This window comes from Salvelinus fontinalis, chromosome 37, assembly GCF_029448725.1.
Source record: "Salvelinus fontinalis isolate EN_2023a chromosome 37, ASM2944872v1, whole genome shotgun sequence".
NCBI lineage: Eukaryota > Metazoa > Chordata > Actinopteri > Salmoniformes > Salmonidae > Salvelinus > Salvelinus fontinalis.
Window position 1 is genome coordinate 22,574,828 of NC_074701.1, and position 17,540 is coordinate 22,592,367.

Here is a 17,540-nt window from a genome sequence, read left to right on the forward strand (position 1 = left end):
ATCCACATTTTATGATTAGCCCTCTCACCATGCACAGAGGAAAAATGGATGTAAAAAAGAAAATAAATAAAAAGGTTTGTTTATCCTCTATACTATTTTCCCACCACGGACAAAATCCTCTCCTAAACATCCTGACAGAGAAGCACTTGTGTGGCGCTGATGTCACAGAGCTCGCTGGCCTCTCTCTCACAAAGGTTAAGGTATCATTAGCTTGCTCCATACAATGGCCATTCAAGCAGCTCACTGCACTCCTCAGGACCCCTGAACAAGGTTATTATTTGTCTCAGAATTATAAAGACATGGTTTTGCAGGAAACCCGACAGGCAAAACCCTTTAGAGGTAAATGCTTCGGGCGGCTTGTGGGGTTTAATCTTGTTCCATTAGCATTAGCTTCTTTCTTTTGGACACAAAGACCATAACACATGTTCAAAAGTAAAGACTTTGGTTCAAAGTAAATACTTTGTGTCTCAGGAGCCATTGACGAGGTGAATTAGTATAGAGGCTAATTATTTTATTTCTTATTCAAGAGTCAATATTTCCCATAGTTGACTCCTCAATATCCAGATTTTATACTATGAAATGTACACTGGGAGATGTGAAAAGAGGAACAATCACAAATGCCTAGAGTACTTCTAGTGTTGTTCTAAAGAAGCTTCTATTGTGCGGAATGGTAGAAAACGAACATATTTCAAGCATGACCTGAAACACCCTTAAATATGGAATCCGCAGTAGGGGGAAACAGCGCCACTGGCCGCCCCAGTGGCGTTGATATTGCTTTTGTTGTTGAGACGATGAGCTGCATGGTAAAAAAATTGCAGTACATATTGTGCTCTTCTATTGCGCGTGCCATGATGTCCGAGGGGAAAAACTGTGTTGGTTGTTTTCAGTGACTGCTTTGTTGTTGTAATATCGCAAACGGACGTGGCTGTTTCACTATTAAGGATTCCAGATTTAACCAAAGAATATTATAGATCACACATGTAAGTAGGAGCAAATATTTTCCCTTTATTATTTTCTGGGTTTATAGTCATATTGTCAACAGTACAACAGCTGTGTGAAGTGTTCTTATGTACTAACTGTGTGTGTGTGTGTGACTCCATGTGTGTGATTCATTCCAGGGCGGTTTTAGTCCTTATAAAATATTCATTTTGGTTGTGCAGGGCCCTGTAATTGCCATCTCTCACCCTGAATTATTTATACCTCGCACAGACTGACAAAGCTTTGCCATACGGCCCCAGATGAATCAGAAAGCAGTCATCTCTGCTGCCAACAGCACTAGGCTTGCACACAAATATGGCAGCTACGTCTCTCAGCCTGGCCCGTCTTAATTTGACATTTTCTTTCCCCCCTGCTTTTTTCCTCGGCGCACAGAAAGGTTACCTGTTAGCTTTAAGCACACCAACCTGCTCCCTGTCTTCCTCCATCTCTCTCTCTATCTCTCTCTCTCTTCCCCTCTCTTCCCCTCTCTTCCCCTCTCTCTCTCTCTCTCTCTCTCTCTCTCTCTCTCTCTCTCTCTCTCTCTCTCTCTCTCTCTCTCTCTCTCTCTCTCTCTCTCTCTCTCTCTCTCTCTCTCTCTCTCTCTCTCTCTCTCTCTCTCTCTCTCTCTCTCTCTCTCTCTCTCTCTCTCTCTCTCTCTCTCTCTCTCTCTCTCTGTGCCTTGCCTACATGACAGTCCACTGTGGCTGTGTTTTGAGACAGACTTAATGTGGCAGCAGCAGCAGAGTGTCTGCCTCATGCTTTATGATGACTGACCAGTCGTGACAGTCACTTTAGATACATGTATTATACATTAGTAATAATACCATGTAGAAGTATACACACACAAATATGCATACGCACAGAACAAAGGCAATGCGTGCACGAAGACTCAAAGGCACACACACACACACACACACACACACACACACACACACACACACACACACACACACACACACACACACACACACACACACACACACACACACACACACACACACACACACACACACACACACATACACACATACACACATACACAATCACTATGCAGCTCTGTTGTCAGTGAACGGTCAAAGCTGCCCACGCTTGGCTCCTCTGTACAGCTTCTGGGTTCTACTGCGTCATTCTGCAGCCTGATCACTCCAAGGTGCCTGTGGAGGTGAGGGCAGGGGGAGCCTTCCAGGCCCTTCCAGGCACCCCAACAGTACGTCCAACACCCTAAATACTGCTATTCACTCCAGCATCTGCTTATCTTCCATCTCACCAGTGCAGGGAGGTGTTGACTGGTATTTCCTCAGGCCCCAAGCCCTGAATGCTAAGCAGTAATCAAAGCACAATATTCCCCCTAGAAATACCTCTTTTCACGCTGCTAGACCAGCTGGCTAGCAGTTTACACATTTAGGATAAATATAAACTCTATTGTTGATGTGCGTGATTATTTTATAATGTCAGCACCCTCCTAACCTGTATTGTGGATAAGGTGTAAGTAACAATAATCTATTCATAATAGTTATACATATAGATCAATAGAACTGGAATGTATCGAAATGACCTTTATAGTGTAGAAATAGTACTGGTTTTATCACTGAAACTAGCTGTTGATTTATTTTGAAAGTAAAGCCAGAAATTATTATTATTTGAACTTTTTTTTAATCCGTTTATACAGATTTCCCAGATTCACTGTAAAACAAAGAGTAGCAGACCCACTATACAGCTTCAATAGCTTGTTGTGTGGTGACGGCAGAGAGCTTTGGGCTAATCATGTTGTATGTGCTGAGTTAGACCTAAAGAATAGCCCTAGTCCATTGTTACCCAGTGATGGATAGTTAGCAGGGCCACTGAATCTCTATCTAACTTGCTACAGTAGACCCGGACTGGAACCTGAAAGGAATCAGCTGAAGATGGTTAGGGGTGTGTTTGATGTGAACCATTTGTGAGACGAGCATTGCTCTTGCTTGAACAAGAAACTGACAGAGTTCAGAGAGGGATAGATGGAGAGGTAGGAAAGGAGAGGGAGAGAAAGAGTTCTCTTCTGTAATGAGTCCTGCAGCCATGAACTAAATGAAGAGGGATTGACAGATCTGGGGATCCTCAAGTAAAATGTTGTCAACGCCACTCTGGCCATTAGAGAACAGGGGGATGGTGGAGGAAAGGGTATAGATGATAAAGGGAGGAATGGGGTGGTTTTATTGTTTGTATGTCTCAACAGCCCACCTCCCCAGTTATGGGGAATTGTATATGTTGAACAGGAAAACAATGATAGTGAAATGTTTCAGCAATAGCAGTCTCAGAGGAACAGCCCTGAGAGTGGAAAGGGTTAATTTTCGCCAACCAATAACACTAGATCGTAAGGAACTTGTTCCATGATAAAGAAGTGATATGATATGTGGGGCTGGTCCCTGGGCACTTATTGTTGTACAGGGGTAGGGCAAATATTGTTAATGTGGGGAAGGGGAGGAAAAACAGCTGTAGCGGATGAGAGAAGACAGCAAGCAACCAGCGTACGACAGCAATGTACAGATTACTCAAAATCACTCTGGAATTTGAGTCTCTCTCCTCAGCATGGTAAATTAAGATGTGTCAGTACAGAACAACCCACAGGTAGACTAAAAAGCTTTCTCCTTTTTTATACAGGAATATTTGTATAATAACAAGCCAGTGTAATGGAGCCTGGCAGAACAGGGACTTGAGTGAGTACACTTCATAGTAGAGTGCCTTACATACTGGAGCTGGAAGGTATGCAGAAGGCTTGACATTAAGACCCTGGCGTTTTGGAAAGCCAATACGTTATTGACCTGTGTACTACCATCTCAGTGAGGAGCTGCTGTCAGCAGATTGTGTGAGACCCTGGTTCCAGGTCTCCTCCATCCTCACTGAGGCCCATCGCTAGGCTCATACTGGGGTCGGATTGGCTGTGGCTGGATGGTGGTCAATACGCACTGCCCTGCAACGATGACTTCACTGTCATGGCCGCCGGCTGTGGACACTCCTTGGTAGTCATTATTGCTGGGGCGCCAATCAGGATCTACGGACTGTCAATGCCTGACACTCATGGATGTTTCAGTCTATCTGTCTGTGGTGAACTTCTGAAGTTGGTGGTGTATAAAACACTGTGAAATAAACGCTGTATGATACCCTGTTAATATTGTAATAGTGCTGTAATAATACAATGGAGTCAATACTTCCCATTTTTCCCTGAATCAAAGGCAGAGATGTCAAAGAGTGGGAGACATCTCCCCCCTCCCAATTAGCTTAGCTCCTTAAATCAGGAAGCGTCTCCTCACTTCGTCTGCTTGTTTTCTCCATTTCTCCTCTATTTGATGGTGGGAGAGGGGCGAGCTAGAATTAGGCCGAATTAGGTCTCCCTTTGAGTGTCATCCTAAAATGATCACAGTAGAGATAAATCAGTCAAAGTACCAAAGTCAGCCTTTTTCTCTTCAATTACCAGGCATGTGAAGCACACGGAGTGGAAACCGCCGAGCCCGCTGCATTACTAAAGAGACAATCTATTTTCTCTTTGACCAGAGGGAGAGAAGCCATTATGGCATGATTAGTAGCTAGCCTCGGCAGTATGGCGAGCATGGAGGTACAGGCTACAGAAGAATCCTATTAATTGCCCTAGTCTCTGTTAGAAGGAGATTGTTTTAACGTTGATTTGTGGGCCTGTAACTCGGGGTGTCGGAAGATTAAAGCTGATGTCAGGTCGTGGTTATACTGGCAGAATTCAGACAGGGAGAGGGTTGTGTCAAAATGAGCATTTCTCTCCAGTCTATCTCTTTAGGCTTTCTTCCCACTTCATAGTTTCCTCCTCCCTTCCTCTCTCCTACTCTTTTCTCTCCCTCTCCCACCACCACTCTCTCTCTTTTCTCTCTCACCCTTTCTCTGATGAACTACAGCCCTTTTCTCTCTCTCTCCCTCCTCCAACTGATAGCTGGCTGGGCCGATGATTTCCTCCATGGCGGTCCGCTGAGAGCCTCGCTCGTCTCCCGGCTTTGGAGGAGTTGCTTTAATTAGCCACGTTAATATCCCCTTCATTGGCCTTAATATCACTCTACACCTTCCTCCATCTCCACGGCCACCAGGGTCCTCCTGTCCTGTCTCTAGCTCTGATTATTGAGAAGGATAGCTTTAATCAAACCTAATTGCAGTTCATTCTTTCTCTCGATCCCCCCTTTGCCCTCCGTTGCCAACATCTAATGGCGTCGTCGCCTTGATTTCCCATTAAAAAACAATTAAACAACCTCGTTTTGGTCTCTGAGCGTGCCAAAACACCAGCACAAAGTTCTGTAGATATTTAAGAAGTAAAAGAGAGAGGCTGGTCTTAATTGCTTGCCTTTTCACCAAGGACCAATTTACAGTGTGCTCATGTAGAATGTTAACCAACTCTAATGTAATGATGCTTTACTGTTGCCACTAACATGGACTACTGTTAAAATGAAGCTTATCTGTTAGCTGGGAGATTGTGGTTAATCGTCTTCATAACAGTAAACATAAAAGAGGTAGTTCACGATAGTACGGCTGATATCTATTCCCAAGTACCCTTTTCTGTTAATTGCTTACTTTTTGTTTTACTGCAGTTTTACAGTTTGTAATTGTACTACAACACAACAGAAGAAAGTACAGGAAAGTCCCATGTTAAAAATAACATGCGGCTTCAATAACGGCTACGTTTTGGCAAGAAAATGTATATTTATATATTTACTTTTTTCGCACAAAGTGCTAAACATTCAGAGCACATCAATCTTGGACACACACACACGCACACGCACACGCACACGCACACGCACACGCACACACACACACACACACACACACACACACACACACACACACACACACACACACACACACACACACACACACACACACACACACACACACAGGTGCTTACCCACACACACACTCACACACTCACACACTCACTAGTCTAACCCAATCTATATGAGAGGCGACAGACAAATAAAAGTCGTATTTCAGGTCTGCTTTCCGCAGATGTCTACTGCTCTACATTACGACTCTTTGGGGAAATAAAAACAGGGTCAGGGAATTAGAGTAGATAATGGTCATCTTGATGATTGGCCAACAGATGCAACCAAAAACACACTGAACACAATCAGGCAAAATGCACTAACGACAAGTCAGGTTTTTTATGGTCTCGCCGCACACCAACAGGCAATCAGGATTTTGGCGTGGCTTAAAACGTTTTTTTATTGATGTTGGGGCCAAAGCTCTTGGATGGTGAGTGAAAATATTTTCTCACCTCTCATGTTCTTTGGGGCTAACAGTGGTGCTGAGGGTTATTGGAGTCTATTGGAGAACGCTTCTAAATGACCAGTGCATGTATTAATGTGGCCAGGGTTAGGGGGTCGTTTCAAGCCACTGATTTACTGCATTGGCCCAGATCCCACTGTGGAGTGAGAAGGAGGAGGCTAAGTGTTGAGAAAGGACCCTCTTAAGCAGCAAGCTCTACACGAAGCATTCAATACATGGAAATAAAATAACTGGCAAAAGTGCCAATTTTGCTTTTCAATGGAAACCATGAAATTGTACATAAAACCAATGAATGGTGGTGACATATTAGCATTACTGTTAACATCAAACTTGGCGGGAGCCCACTAGCAGGAATCTGTATGATTATGTATATACTGTACATGATAAGGAAGTCAATTAAGGTGTGTTGCAGTACATTCTGCTGATATAATCATTGATCCCACTGTCAGGTTTAGGACATGTTGTTGTCATCACTTGCAGTGGTAATAGGGAAGACATTTGTAGTCGGAGACAGTAAACCAAGTCAGGGACCGTTAAGCGTCCTCCACCTGTCTCTTTTGTCATGTTATCTACTGGAACACGGAAAGGTTATGTTTTAAAGGAGAGCTCACGATAGGAGGCTTTTTCAATAAAATCACAGGGACCTGACGTTCATTTGACGTTCACAGGCAAACACTTGGCAGCTGAAGCGCAGCGAGAGAGAGAGAGCGAGAGAGAGACAGACAGAGAAAGAGAGAGAGACAGAGACTCAAAGACTAAACAACCCTAGATCTCTCTCTCACACATGACATTTGTTCGGAGACAATTAGCCAGGTTGTAATTTGTGGCATAATTGCCTCACCCACCCATGTGTGCATGTGTGCATGTGTGCATGCGCGTGTGTGTGCTTGTGTGTGTGGCGTGAAGCGAAGGTCCCAGGAGTGGCCGCCTAATTGTCTGACAGGACTATAAGTTTTGTGGCACGCTCTCACCTTGTTAGGTCCTTTATCCCTGATGCTCATCAAACAAGACCTGGTCACAGGTGGGCCTCATTTGCCTCCCTATTGAACAGCACAACTTTAATTGCACAGGGGGTGTTCTGGGATTAAATAGGTGGGTGGAATATCAAGTGACTTCCTGTATTCTAGCAGCAGATGGGAGTAGGAGCAGGCTGTGAACTCAGGTGAGAGGATGGTATGACAAAGGGTTGCTGCTAAGGGATATTAGAAGCAACAGAAGATATCTACATTATTTTAAACAGATGAGTAATATCTATTGGTTTGATACTGGTGTAATATATTTGTAGTTAACAGGTTGAATGGCATGGACCTGTATTGGCTTTTTGAAATTCCATTCCATATGAATTCTTGAATGGCTCTACGCTTCAAGTATTATTATTTGTTTGACTATTTTGTAAAACACAAAATCACACCTTTCTACCCCCGCTTGTCATTTCTCGTCACATCTCTCTGGCTCACTTCCTCTAAATCTTCCTTTCTCTTTCCTCCTTTTCTGTCTATGGTGTTGAATGTACTGTACTGACTGACTGACTGTCTGACTGACTACACTGACTACACTGACTGACTGACTGTACTGACTGACTGTCTGACTGACTACACTGACTACACTGACTGACTGACTGACTGACTGACTGACTGTCTGACTGTACTGACTGACTGACTGTCTGACTGACTACACTGACTACACTGACGGACTGACTGACTGACTGACTGACTACACTGACTGTCTGACTGTACTGACTACACTGACTGACTGTCTGACTGTACTGACTACACTGACTGACTGTCTGACTGTACTGACTACACTGACTGACTGTAGTGACTGACTACACTGACTGACTGACTGACTGACTGACTGTACTGACTGACTGACTGACTGACTGACTACACTGACTACACTGACTGACTGATTGACTGTACTGACTACACTGACTGACTGTCTGACTGTACTGACTACACTGACTGACTGTCTGACTGTACTGACTGACTGACTGTCTGACTGACTACACTGACTACACTGACGGACTGACTGACTGACTGTACTGACTACACTGACTGTCTGACTGTACTGACTACACTGACTGACTGTCTGACTGTACTGACTACACTGACTGACTGTCTGACTGTACTGACTACACTGACTGACTGTAGTGACTGACTACACTGACTGACTGACTGACTGACTGACTGACTGACTGACTGTACTGGCTGACTGACTGACTGACTGACTGACTGACTACACTGACTGACTGACTGACTACACTGACTGACTGTACTGACTGACTGACTGACTGACTGACTGATTGTACTGTCCCCCATGCAAGACTGACAATACTTCTCTTCTGTTCTATTCTATTTAATTCTATTCCATTCCATTCTAGTACTGTGTACTTAAATTCCATTTTTATTTTGTGTTCTTTTTCAGATTTTTCCTGAAATTCTTCCTGAAGTGCAATCAGAACTGTCTGAAGAATGCAGGGAATCCAAGAGACATGCGCAGGTTCCAGGTAACTGAAATTTACACAAAATTACACACACGCACACACACACACTCACAGGTTTCATGCACACAGGTTTACACGCACACATCCTTGCAGAGGGTGTCAGTGTGCTGCTGAACACATGTAAGGAATATTTATTGGGGAACACCATCTGACACAAATAAGGATATGGGATTTCAGAGGTGCTATCAATTGTGGTTCTGACAGCTTTCTGAACCACAGCACAGAAGGGAGGATGATCCCACCACATGTAACAACACTGTTAACTCAGGGTTAGCCCACACACACACACACACACACACACACACACACACACACACACACACACACACACACACACACACACACACACACACACACACACACACACACACACACACACACACACACACACACACACACACACACACACTAGAGTTGTCACGATACCACGATTATTCACTGTGCAGCCAACGAGAACCATCTGAGAGGTGTTTTCCATTACACTGCGGCCAGTATGAGCAATGAAACGTCTATCTGGAGGTCTGGAATACTCCCCTGTCTAAGAGGCTACTAAAGCTAAAATACATGCTCTATTAAATGTGGAGGAGTGCCATTGAAGTTAGAAATCGACATATCCACCAACCACAGACCCATATACCTCAGGAAGGAGGTCAGGCCTGAATAAAGTGGAGGTATCCTATCTGCCTTGCCACAAACTCCAGGGGCCATCAGTCACTGCCAATCATGGGCCATGACAGACACACCAACCTAGCTTTCTCCAGCAACCCTCAGACATGAAACAGACAGACTGTTTCTGATGTCACCACTAGACCTCCCTGTTCTCCTTTTCCCTCAGGGGGGTAACTGGACTTAACAGAGTCAATGTCTTCACAAACAGCTCAGGTGTTCACTCTACCATTGCATTACTCCTAGATTCACAAGAGACTGGGACATACTGCCCCAGCTATGACAGCTACTGAGCTACTTTAAAAACCATCTCCCTCAGGCATATGTAACAGGAGGTGCATGAGTTAGTGTTGTATAAAACTTCTACCCCATTTGTATCTTTAAACAAATCTAGATTTACTGTATTTATAGGGAATCAACTGGCAATTATTGTTGGAATATTTTGGGATGGGAGAGGGGTATTGTAGGCCAAGGCTTACAATATTTTGGCTATCTTTTCTGGTCTCCGTTCTGGTGGCCAGAATGCCGTTTTTCCCAGATAGATTTACCAGATGCTCCACTGTAGGTGTTTCTCCAGCCAAGGTTGTGTATTCTGCCTTTCACTCTTATTACCCCACCCCCCCTCCAAAACCAGCTTGAGGCCAGAGAGGGCCACATCCATCATGTGCAGCTTGGCCCAGCTCTGAACCTGTGAGCAAGAATGGAGCTCTTTCACCTCCCTACTCTGCCCCCCTACCTCTTTCCCAACTCCCCCTCTTTCCCCCCAAAACGAACCAAAAAAGCACCCCCCAAATTCCACAGCTACACCGAGGTCACTCACCGGCAAAGAGAACCTGAGAGGGGCTCTCTATTTCCTGCTCGGAAACACTTTCTCCATTCATGGCCTAGTTCACTGTTTGGAGATGTGGTCAAGAGAAAGCAAAACAACAAGAACAAGCGCTATGATATATTGAGGCTTTAAGAGCCGCAATGGCTTCAACCCACAATCGGATTGAATCTCAGCCGGAGTTAGACTTTGATCCAAGGGAAATGTTTGTTGAACAAAGAAGAGGTTCGTTCTTGTTGTTTGTGAGTTTGTCTAGTTTGTCCACCATACGGAACTAGATAGATGAGTCGTTCAATGTGTTCTGTGAATCGAAGTCAAGACAACAATCGTCAGAGTGGTCAACAAAAGTGATTACAGAGAGTGATAAATGTTGATGTGGAAATCTGAAAATAGCCAAGTGTGATTACGCTGATGTTTTGTACGTGATTGTGCCGCTTTCATACAGATTGCTAAATGACACGCTCTACCTTCACTCTTGTTGCAGGTTGTTGTCTCGACGACCGTCAATGTGGATGGCCACGTCTTGGCTGTCTCAGACAACATGTTTGTCCACAACAACTCCAAGCATGGGCGAAGGGCTCGCAGACTCGACCCTTCAGAAGGTACGCCTCCTTATCTAGAGAATGGTAGGCACATTTTACATCCTGTTCTTTGTCATTCCTTCCATTTGTACCTCTGTTCATACACTCTTCTAAGTCTGTGCTGTAAGTCGCTATTTGCCTCCCTCATGCATACTATTTGAAGTGGATTGGAAATTGTATACAATAATCATTCTAAGAAGGCTAGTAATTCTGGTAATTTTAATGATTATAAAACGATATACTATTTCCAATCTTGTCCAAGTGTTTAATTGCACATAAACGTTTTTAACCTATGCGAAACAGGATAAAATTGGCAAATAAGTCACAGTGAGGTCGATTTCCTGTTGCTGGGCACTGCAGTTTCAGCTGAGTGGAGAAATGAGGGGATGAAGAAGAGTGCAGGGGGGGGACTTTTTTTCTTCCAACTGATTCCATATGATAGACTGATTGCCTGCTCGGCCAAAAGAGAGGCAAGCAGGACCTCCAAACCATGGGAAATCCAAAAAGTAAAATGCACTGAACATAACCTTCTGACCCCTCCTGGCCTCCTCTCGCAGATGAGAGCACACACAGCTCAAAGATTATGGAAAAAACAGAGCAGACCAATTGTGCAAATTGCTTATCTTCAGATTTCAAGAGGCAATTATGGCTAGGCAAACAGTCTATATACACACACACCACTGCCTGAAACGGCCTTCTCTCCACTTTAATAACCATTAATGGTCCTATCACCAAAAGCAAATGTAACGTTTAACACAACAACAGTTCTAAAAAAAAACTGACAAGACAATTAATATATCTTATGTAGTCCAGTCCTAGTGGGGGATAAGCTAATCTATTTGTTTTAGTCTGTATTAATGACTCCTCTACTAGAGGACAAAATCAAATAATTAAAGTCCTGCCTCAAGCATCGAAGTCATTATGCTCAGTGACGTTCTGTTGTGTTGGTGTCTGTGTCTCACGTTTATGACACGGTAGGTGTGGATCGCCTAGCAACCTGCGTCTAATGAGGAGAGCAATTAAAGAGGTTGAGCCCTCTCCTCCATGTTCCCCCCATCCCATGGGATAGTGTGTGTGTGTGTGTGTGTGTGTGTGTGTGCATGTGTGCGTGTGTGCGTGCGCGTGCGTGCGTGTGTTTGTGCGTGTGTGCGTGTGTGCGTGTGTGCGTGTGTTATGAGGGTGCCACACAGATTTCCCCTGCCCACCCCTTTCTTCTCCTACTCATTCTTCAAAGCGCAAGAGCAGTAGGCTTGCCTCACATAGCCATCTTCTTTCAATAACACAATCTATCTTAGTATCTTTTGAGTGCCCAAATCACCAGATAACTTTCAATTATGGAGTTTGAGAAAATGGCACTTAACTATAATACACAAAATTTCACTTTCCAATATATCTCAATCTATTTTTCATCCCAACCTAATGTACATGAGTGTAGAAAACAAACACTTTGTGTGTATTAGCAATGTACCGTAGCTCTTTAGCTAAATGTTGCTTGTTTGCCTCCACCACCCCCGACACTCATACACGTGACACATGAGAACAGGATACTCGGTCGTAAAACGTAATCGCATCCATGTCTTCCAATGAGTTCTGACACCAGGCAGGCAGACAGACAGCACCCTTTAAATTAGCAACACATTCTTCAATAGGTGTTCACTGGGTGAGAGCCTCAGACATGGCTTGACTGTCTGTCTGTGTCTGAGAAAGCAAGGCATACTCTCAGTTCATTGTCTCAACGCTGGGGTGACAGTGTCAGGCTGCTCAACAGGTGCTGCCCCCTATTGGTGCTGAATGGGAATTTATTTTACTGACACAACTGAACCGTGCATGTGTGAACAGTCAAACAAGCATATGCATTTAGACATGAATATAAAGAAAATCCTTCACTAATACATACACACTTGCAGACTCACACACACCCCCTCATACACACTCACTCCACCTGTTCCTTAGTCATGTTCCACCTCCACCATCGAGACTTGGAGAATATGGAAGACTCAACATAGAGCCTGCAACGCCCCAGTCATTTGCATGCTGTAAGTGGCTGTAATGCTGTTATGGTTTATGCAATAAAGACAAGTGAATCCAGTCTGCTCCATCTGAAAGATTGAGAGGGAGAGAGTGAGTGTGAGAGAGAGAGAGAGAGAGAGAGAGAGAGAGAGAGAGAGAGAGGGAGAGGGAGAGGGAGAGAGAGAGGGGGGAAGAGATAGAGAGAGAGGGGTAACAGATGGCCCAGGGAGAGTTAAAAGGTATAATCCCATCAGCTGCACTATCATCCGACCATCTGGACATCCCACAGCACAATTACAACACATTTCAGCAGGCAGAACAAAGGACGCAACATCGACGGACACATCAGACCTGTTTGAGTGGCTCAGTAGGCCTACTAGAGCTTCAGACGGAAGTTGGCTTTTAGCTCAGATCTAAGATCAGTTTTCTGTACTCTAGTGCTAACTTTAACCATTAGGAAGTAAAGGAATCAAAATGTATGTTGAATCTGCACTTAGAGCCATTTGAAAACAGTAACATTATTTAAGAGAATGCTCACAGATAAACCCATATTGTTTTAAGCTACTTAAAGATGCATTATGTAGAAATCGCTCCGCCATTTCCTGAAAGTTCTAATAGTTCGCCTAATTTCAGTTTATGTGACAAAACAAGAAAGTATAGTGTAGAGAATTATTGTACCACATAAACCTTTGTGAAATATATTTTCCATAACCAAATATATTCTATTTTTAGCTGTTTGAAGCTGGTGTAATAAACCGAAAGTAAAATAAGCAAAAATTTGACTTAAGAACGGGAAGTATCGAAATAGTGCACATAGAACAGATCTACCGCTTCTTAGACTTGCTTTCAATGACAATGACAGATCTATAACACACATTTCTATGTGAATGTGGTCAGGTCACCCAAAAAGTTACATATTGCAGCTTTAAAAGTACAAAGTTTAGTGATGCACAGACAGGCCTTGTTTTAGCCATCCTCATTCCCTGCCTGCAATGTCTATCATCTGCTGCGGGGAATTGTGAGTGTCTATCATCAGATCGCCTGCGCTGCCTGTGTAATCCACTTGGCCACGGTTCCCATTCAGCACATGCTCCCCTCTCTGTCTGTGCATTGAGACATATGCAAATTTTCAGGCAGAAGGGTGGACGGCTTAGGGCCCCGGTCGCTCCCTCTCCATGGGTCCTTTCTGTGTGTGGGAGGGGGGCGTTGGGATTTCCGAGGTGGTGTGTGTGTGTGTGTGTGTATGTGTGTAGGTTTCTGGCTGCAGCTGCCCCCCAACAACCACCATCAACAATCCCCCCTCTCCCTCTCTCTCTCTCTCTCTCTCTCTCTCTCTCTCTCTCTCTCTCTCTCTCTCTCTCTCTCTCTCTCGCTCTGTCTCTTTCTGTCTCTCTCTCATTCTCTCGCTCTCTCCCTCTCTCCCGGGTCCAAAGTCAATTTGTGTACAGTCATTTTGAAGGGGGAATTATTTGCCGTAATCGGCAGCACTGATGAAGGTCAGCTCCTTTGAGGGGACACGGCGATCCCACAGAGAGATGGTCTTCTTTCAGATGCTCTGCTTAGCAATTAAGCAAAGCAAATGTCACTCGTCCAGACCTCAGAGATGAAATTCTGTAAGGGGTGATTAGCATGAAGTCAACAGCGCCTGTTAAAGTCCGATTTCCCGTAGTGTTTGTGTGTGTGTGTGTGTGTGTGTGTGTGTGTGTGTGTGTGTGTGTGTGTGTGTGTGTGTGTGTGTGTGTGTGTGTGTGTGTGCGCGCTTGTGCGCTTGTGCGTGTGTGCATATGCGCTTCATGGGGAGAAAGCAAACATAACCTGCACAGCCCCAACAGCAAAGCAAACAAAGGGAGATGTCTTGTCTGTAGTGATCCATACAACAAAGGCAGATGGGGATTTACTTACTGAACTGGAGTGATAATAGGAGTTCAGCAATGTGCTCATATAAATAGTGGAACCCGTTAAAAGAACAAGACTGTGTGCAGTTCACATTGTATTCACAAAATATAGATGTAAAAAGATTGCATGTAATATCGCTGTTTTATGGTTCGCTTTCATGCTATGCCTGATCTAAACGTGGTGTCAGGGTGAGCACCATATTAAGGTAATGCATCAAATGACAGGAAGAGTTTGATTAGATTATAATAACTCACAGCCCTCTGATGAATGGCAAAGTTATGTAGCAAAAGTCAATGCAGATGAAAAGCATTGTAATAAACAATGTGAAATGGATTGAATCGATCACAAAAGGCAAAACTGAGCCTGAATAATTCATGAATTTATTCATGTTGTGAAACTGCATTCTAAACAACATGCCAGAACGCAGGGAACAAAGACAATGGCATGACATGAAACCAACAACATAGCTTTGGCTTGTCATTTACATTCTACAGCTTTATTCTGGACTCATATGAGATGTGTTTAACTTTCAAATTCTACTGTACATGCAGGGCTACGCCTAATCAATTTTGATAGCTACATTTGCACTGACACATAATTTGCTACACCAAATCATTTCCCCTCACGAGCCCAGCGCTTAGCCTTTGTGAAGCGGACCATTTGAAGGGTCTGCTTACATCACTCCAACATGCTGATGAATGATTTTTATTCTCGCGCCTAAAAGGACAAATCCATCATTCTTTCTCTCTCCAGGCTTATTTCCATGATATGTCTTTCTATTGGGATAAAGACATCAGGCTATGTCGAAGTGTAGGTACTGAATAGGCTCTTCTTTCCTCTGTGTTAAGCAGCCACCCCTTGCATCAAGGCCATCAGCCCCAGTGAGGGATGGACCACAGGAGGGGCCACTGTCATCATCATTGGGGACAACTTCTTTGACGGCCTGCAGGTCGTCTTCGGGACCATGCTTGTCTGGAGTGAGGTACAGTATTTTTTGTCACACCATTGAGTTGATTGAATTTCAGCCTAGGTTTTAAGTATCTTACCGTTTTTACTAAAAATATCCTATTAGAAACTGAAGCCTTTACTATAAAAACTAGTAACAATAGCCATTATTTTGTATGTTTGTACGAGACCTTAGTAGGTATGGTCAGACTCAATGGTTCCTGTGCCCTGTCATCCAGCTCATCACCCCCCACGCCATCCGCGTCCAGACCCCTCCCAGGCACATCCCTGGTGTGGTGGAGGTCACGCTGTCCTACAAGTCCAAGCAGTTCTGCAAGGGGGCTCCTGGAAGATTTGTCTACACCGGTGAGTCAGAATGCTTAATGCTTCTTTCAGTCTCTCCTCCCTGGGTTTAGTCCCCTGACTATGCATCCTCTCTGGATTAAACACAAACTCTGTTCAAAATCGTGCACACTTACTTCCTCACTTCCTTAAAGTAGTCACTAATCTGATACATTTGGATTAAAAAAACAAGGGTTCCCTGACATACATAACTTTTACCCATCCAGTCATTTTGCATCTATGGTTAGGCTGGAAGTAAGGATACATTTTCACAGTATTGGAACAGGGTCCCAGTGTCAAGGCAGTAATGATGGACTAACCAGGCCCCTGCTTTCTGGGTCTGGAATGTTCAATGTGTGAGAACTGCACCGCTAGCTAAAGGTGTTTGGTGGAAGGACTTCTATGAGTGCAACTTGATCTCTCCCTGAACTGCCATTAGAAGTCGGCGCTGCCAAGCTCTGTTAAATTCAATCTGTCAGGATAATTCACTCTGCCAATTATATTTCTCTCCTCACTTGTCAGATATGCATCTCCTAATTTGCAGATTTTTTCAATATATTGTAATTTTAATGAAAGTAGTGACTGAACAAGAGAGAAATAGAAGGATGCAGTTAAGGGTATTTGTGACCGTGTGTGTGTGTGTGTGTGTGTGTGTGTGTGTGTGTGTGTGTGCCCGTGTGTGTGTGTGTGTGTGTGAGAGTCTTGTGTGAGTGTGTCACACCATAAGTATAGGTGGATTATCTTGGCTAACAGAGGGATGTGGTGGTCTTATCTGTCATCATTGGTGAGGAGGCAGAGGTCATGAGGGTCAGGGGCTGTCTGACCTGGAAGCCTCCGTCTGTTCTAACACCGATGGCTAGAATGAGACGAGGCACGTCAAAGCACTCTCCCTCAAAAAAGTGGAGGGGTGTGGGTGAAGGGGGGGGGTGGACCCCTTAACCCCGCCCTCCAGACCCCTTCCATCCTGGGCAGCTGTTTCTCATCAAGCCCCCCCCCCCCCAAGCCACCCGTTCCCTTCCCCTCCAACCGTGCAGTCTGGCCTAGCACTCCTGCGTTTAACCTCCCTAGCAGAAGCAGAGCAGAGGCCAACAAGGCACTGGGATAATGAAACAAGAGTGCAGTGTGCTGAGTGTGTGAGCGTATGTGCATATGTGTGAAGCCTGGGAAGGTGTATAAGTTAAGAGACATTATTGGCTTCTATAGCACCCCGGTAAATGTGCCAGGTCTCTTAAGAACAGACCCCATTAGTCACACGGGCTAAGCGGATTGGGATGATTACCATCAGGTTTTACTGGGGGAACCTGTCCCCTTCTGGATCTATGTTGATTTCGTTCCTTTTTCCTTCTCTGGTTCCTGCTCTGTTCCAGTTAGTCGAAAGATACAATTAACCTGGGAGGCAACGGCAGTACAATTGATTAGTGTGGTGAATTAAAAGAGAGGGCCCACCAATAAGACAAGTCTAGCTCCTCAGCCTACTGCTATTCCCAGATTGGATCACCCTGATTGTACCAGGGTCGAA

General features: G+C 44.4%; 1 protein-coding gene across 4 annotated transcripts in view; it reads left to right on the plus strand.

The window, feature by feature from the left end:
* The window catches only part of LOC129836374 (transcription factor COE3-like), a 72,450-nt gene that overhangs the window by 33,603 nt on the left and 21,307 nt on the right, over positions 1-17,540 (plus strand). For 2 of the 4 annotated variants that reach the window (XM_055902440.1, XM_055902442.1), the window contains exons 7-10: positions 8,677-8,758; positions 10,732-10,849; positions 15,583-15,716; positions 15,919-16,045. In XM_055902440.1, coding sequence (XP_055758415.1) covers positions 8,677-8,758; positions 10,732-10,849; positions 15,583-15,716; positions 15,919-16,045 — 461 coding nt within the window. The remainder of the gene's footprint in view (positions 1-8,676; positions 8,759-10,731; positions 10,850-15,582; positions 15,717-15,918; positions 16,046-17,540) is intronic. The other 2 variants (XM_055902441.1, XM_055902443.1) reach the window with 1 other exon arrangement.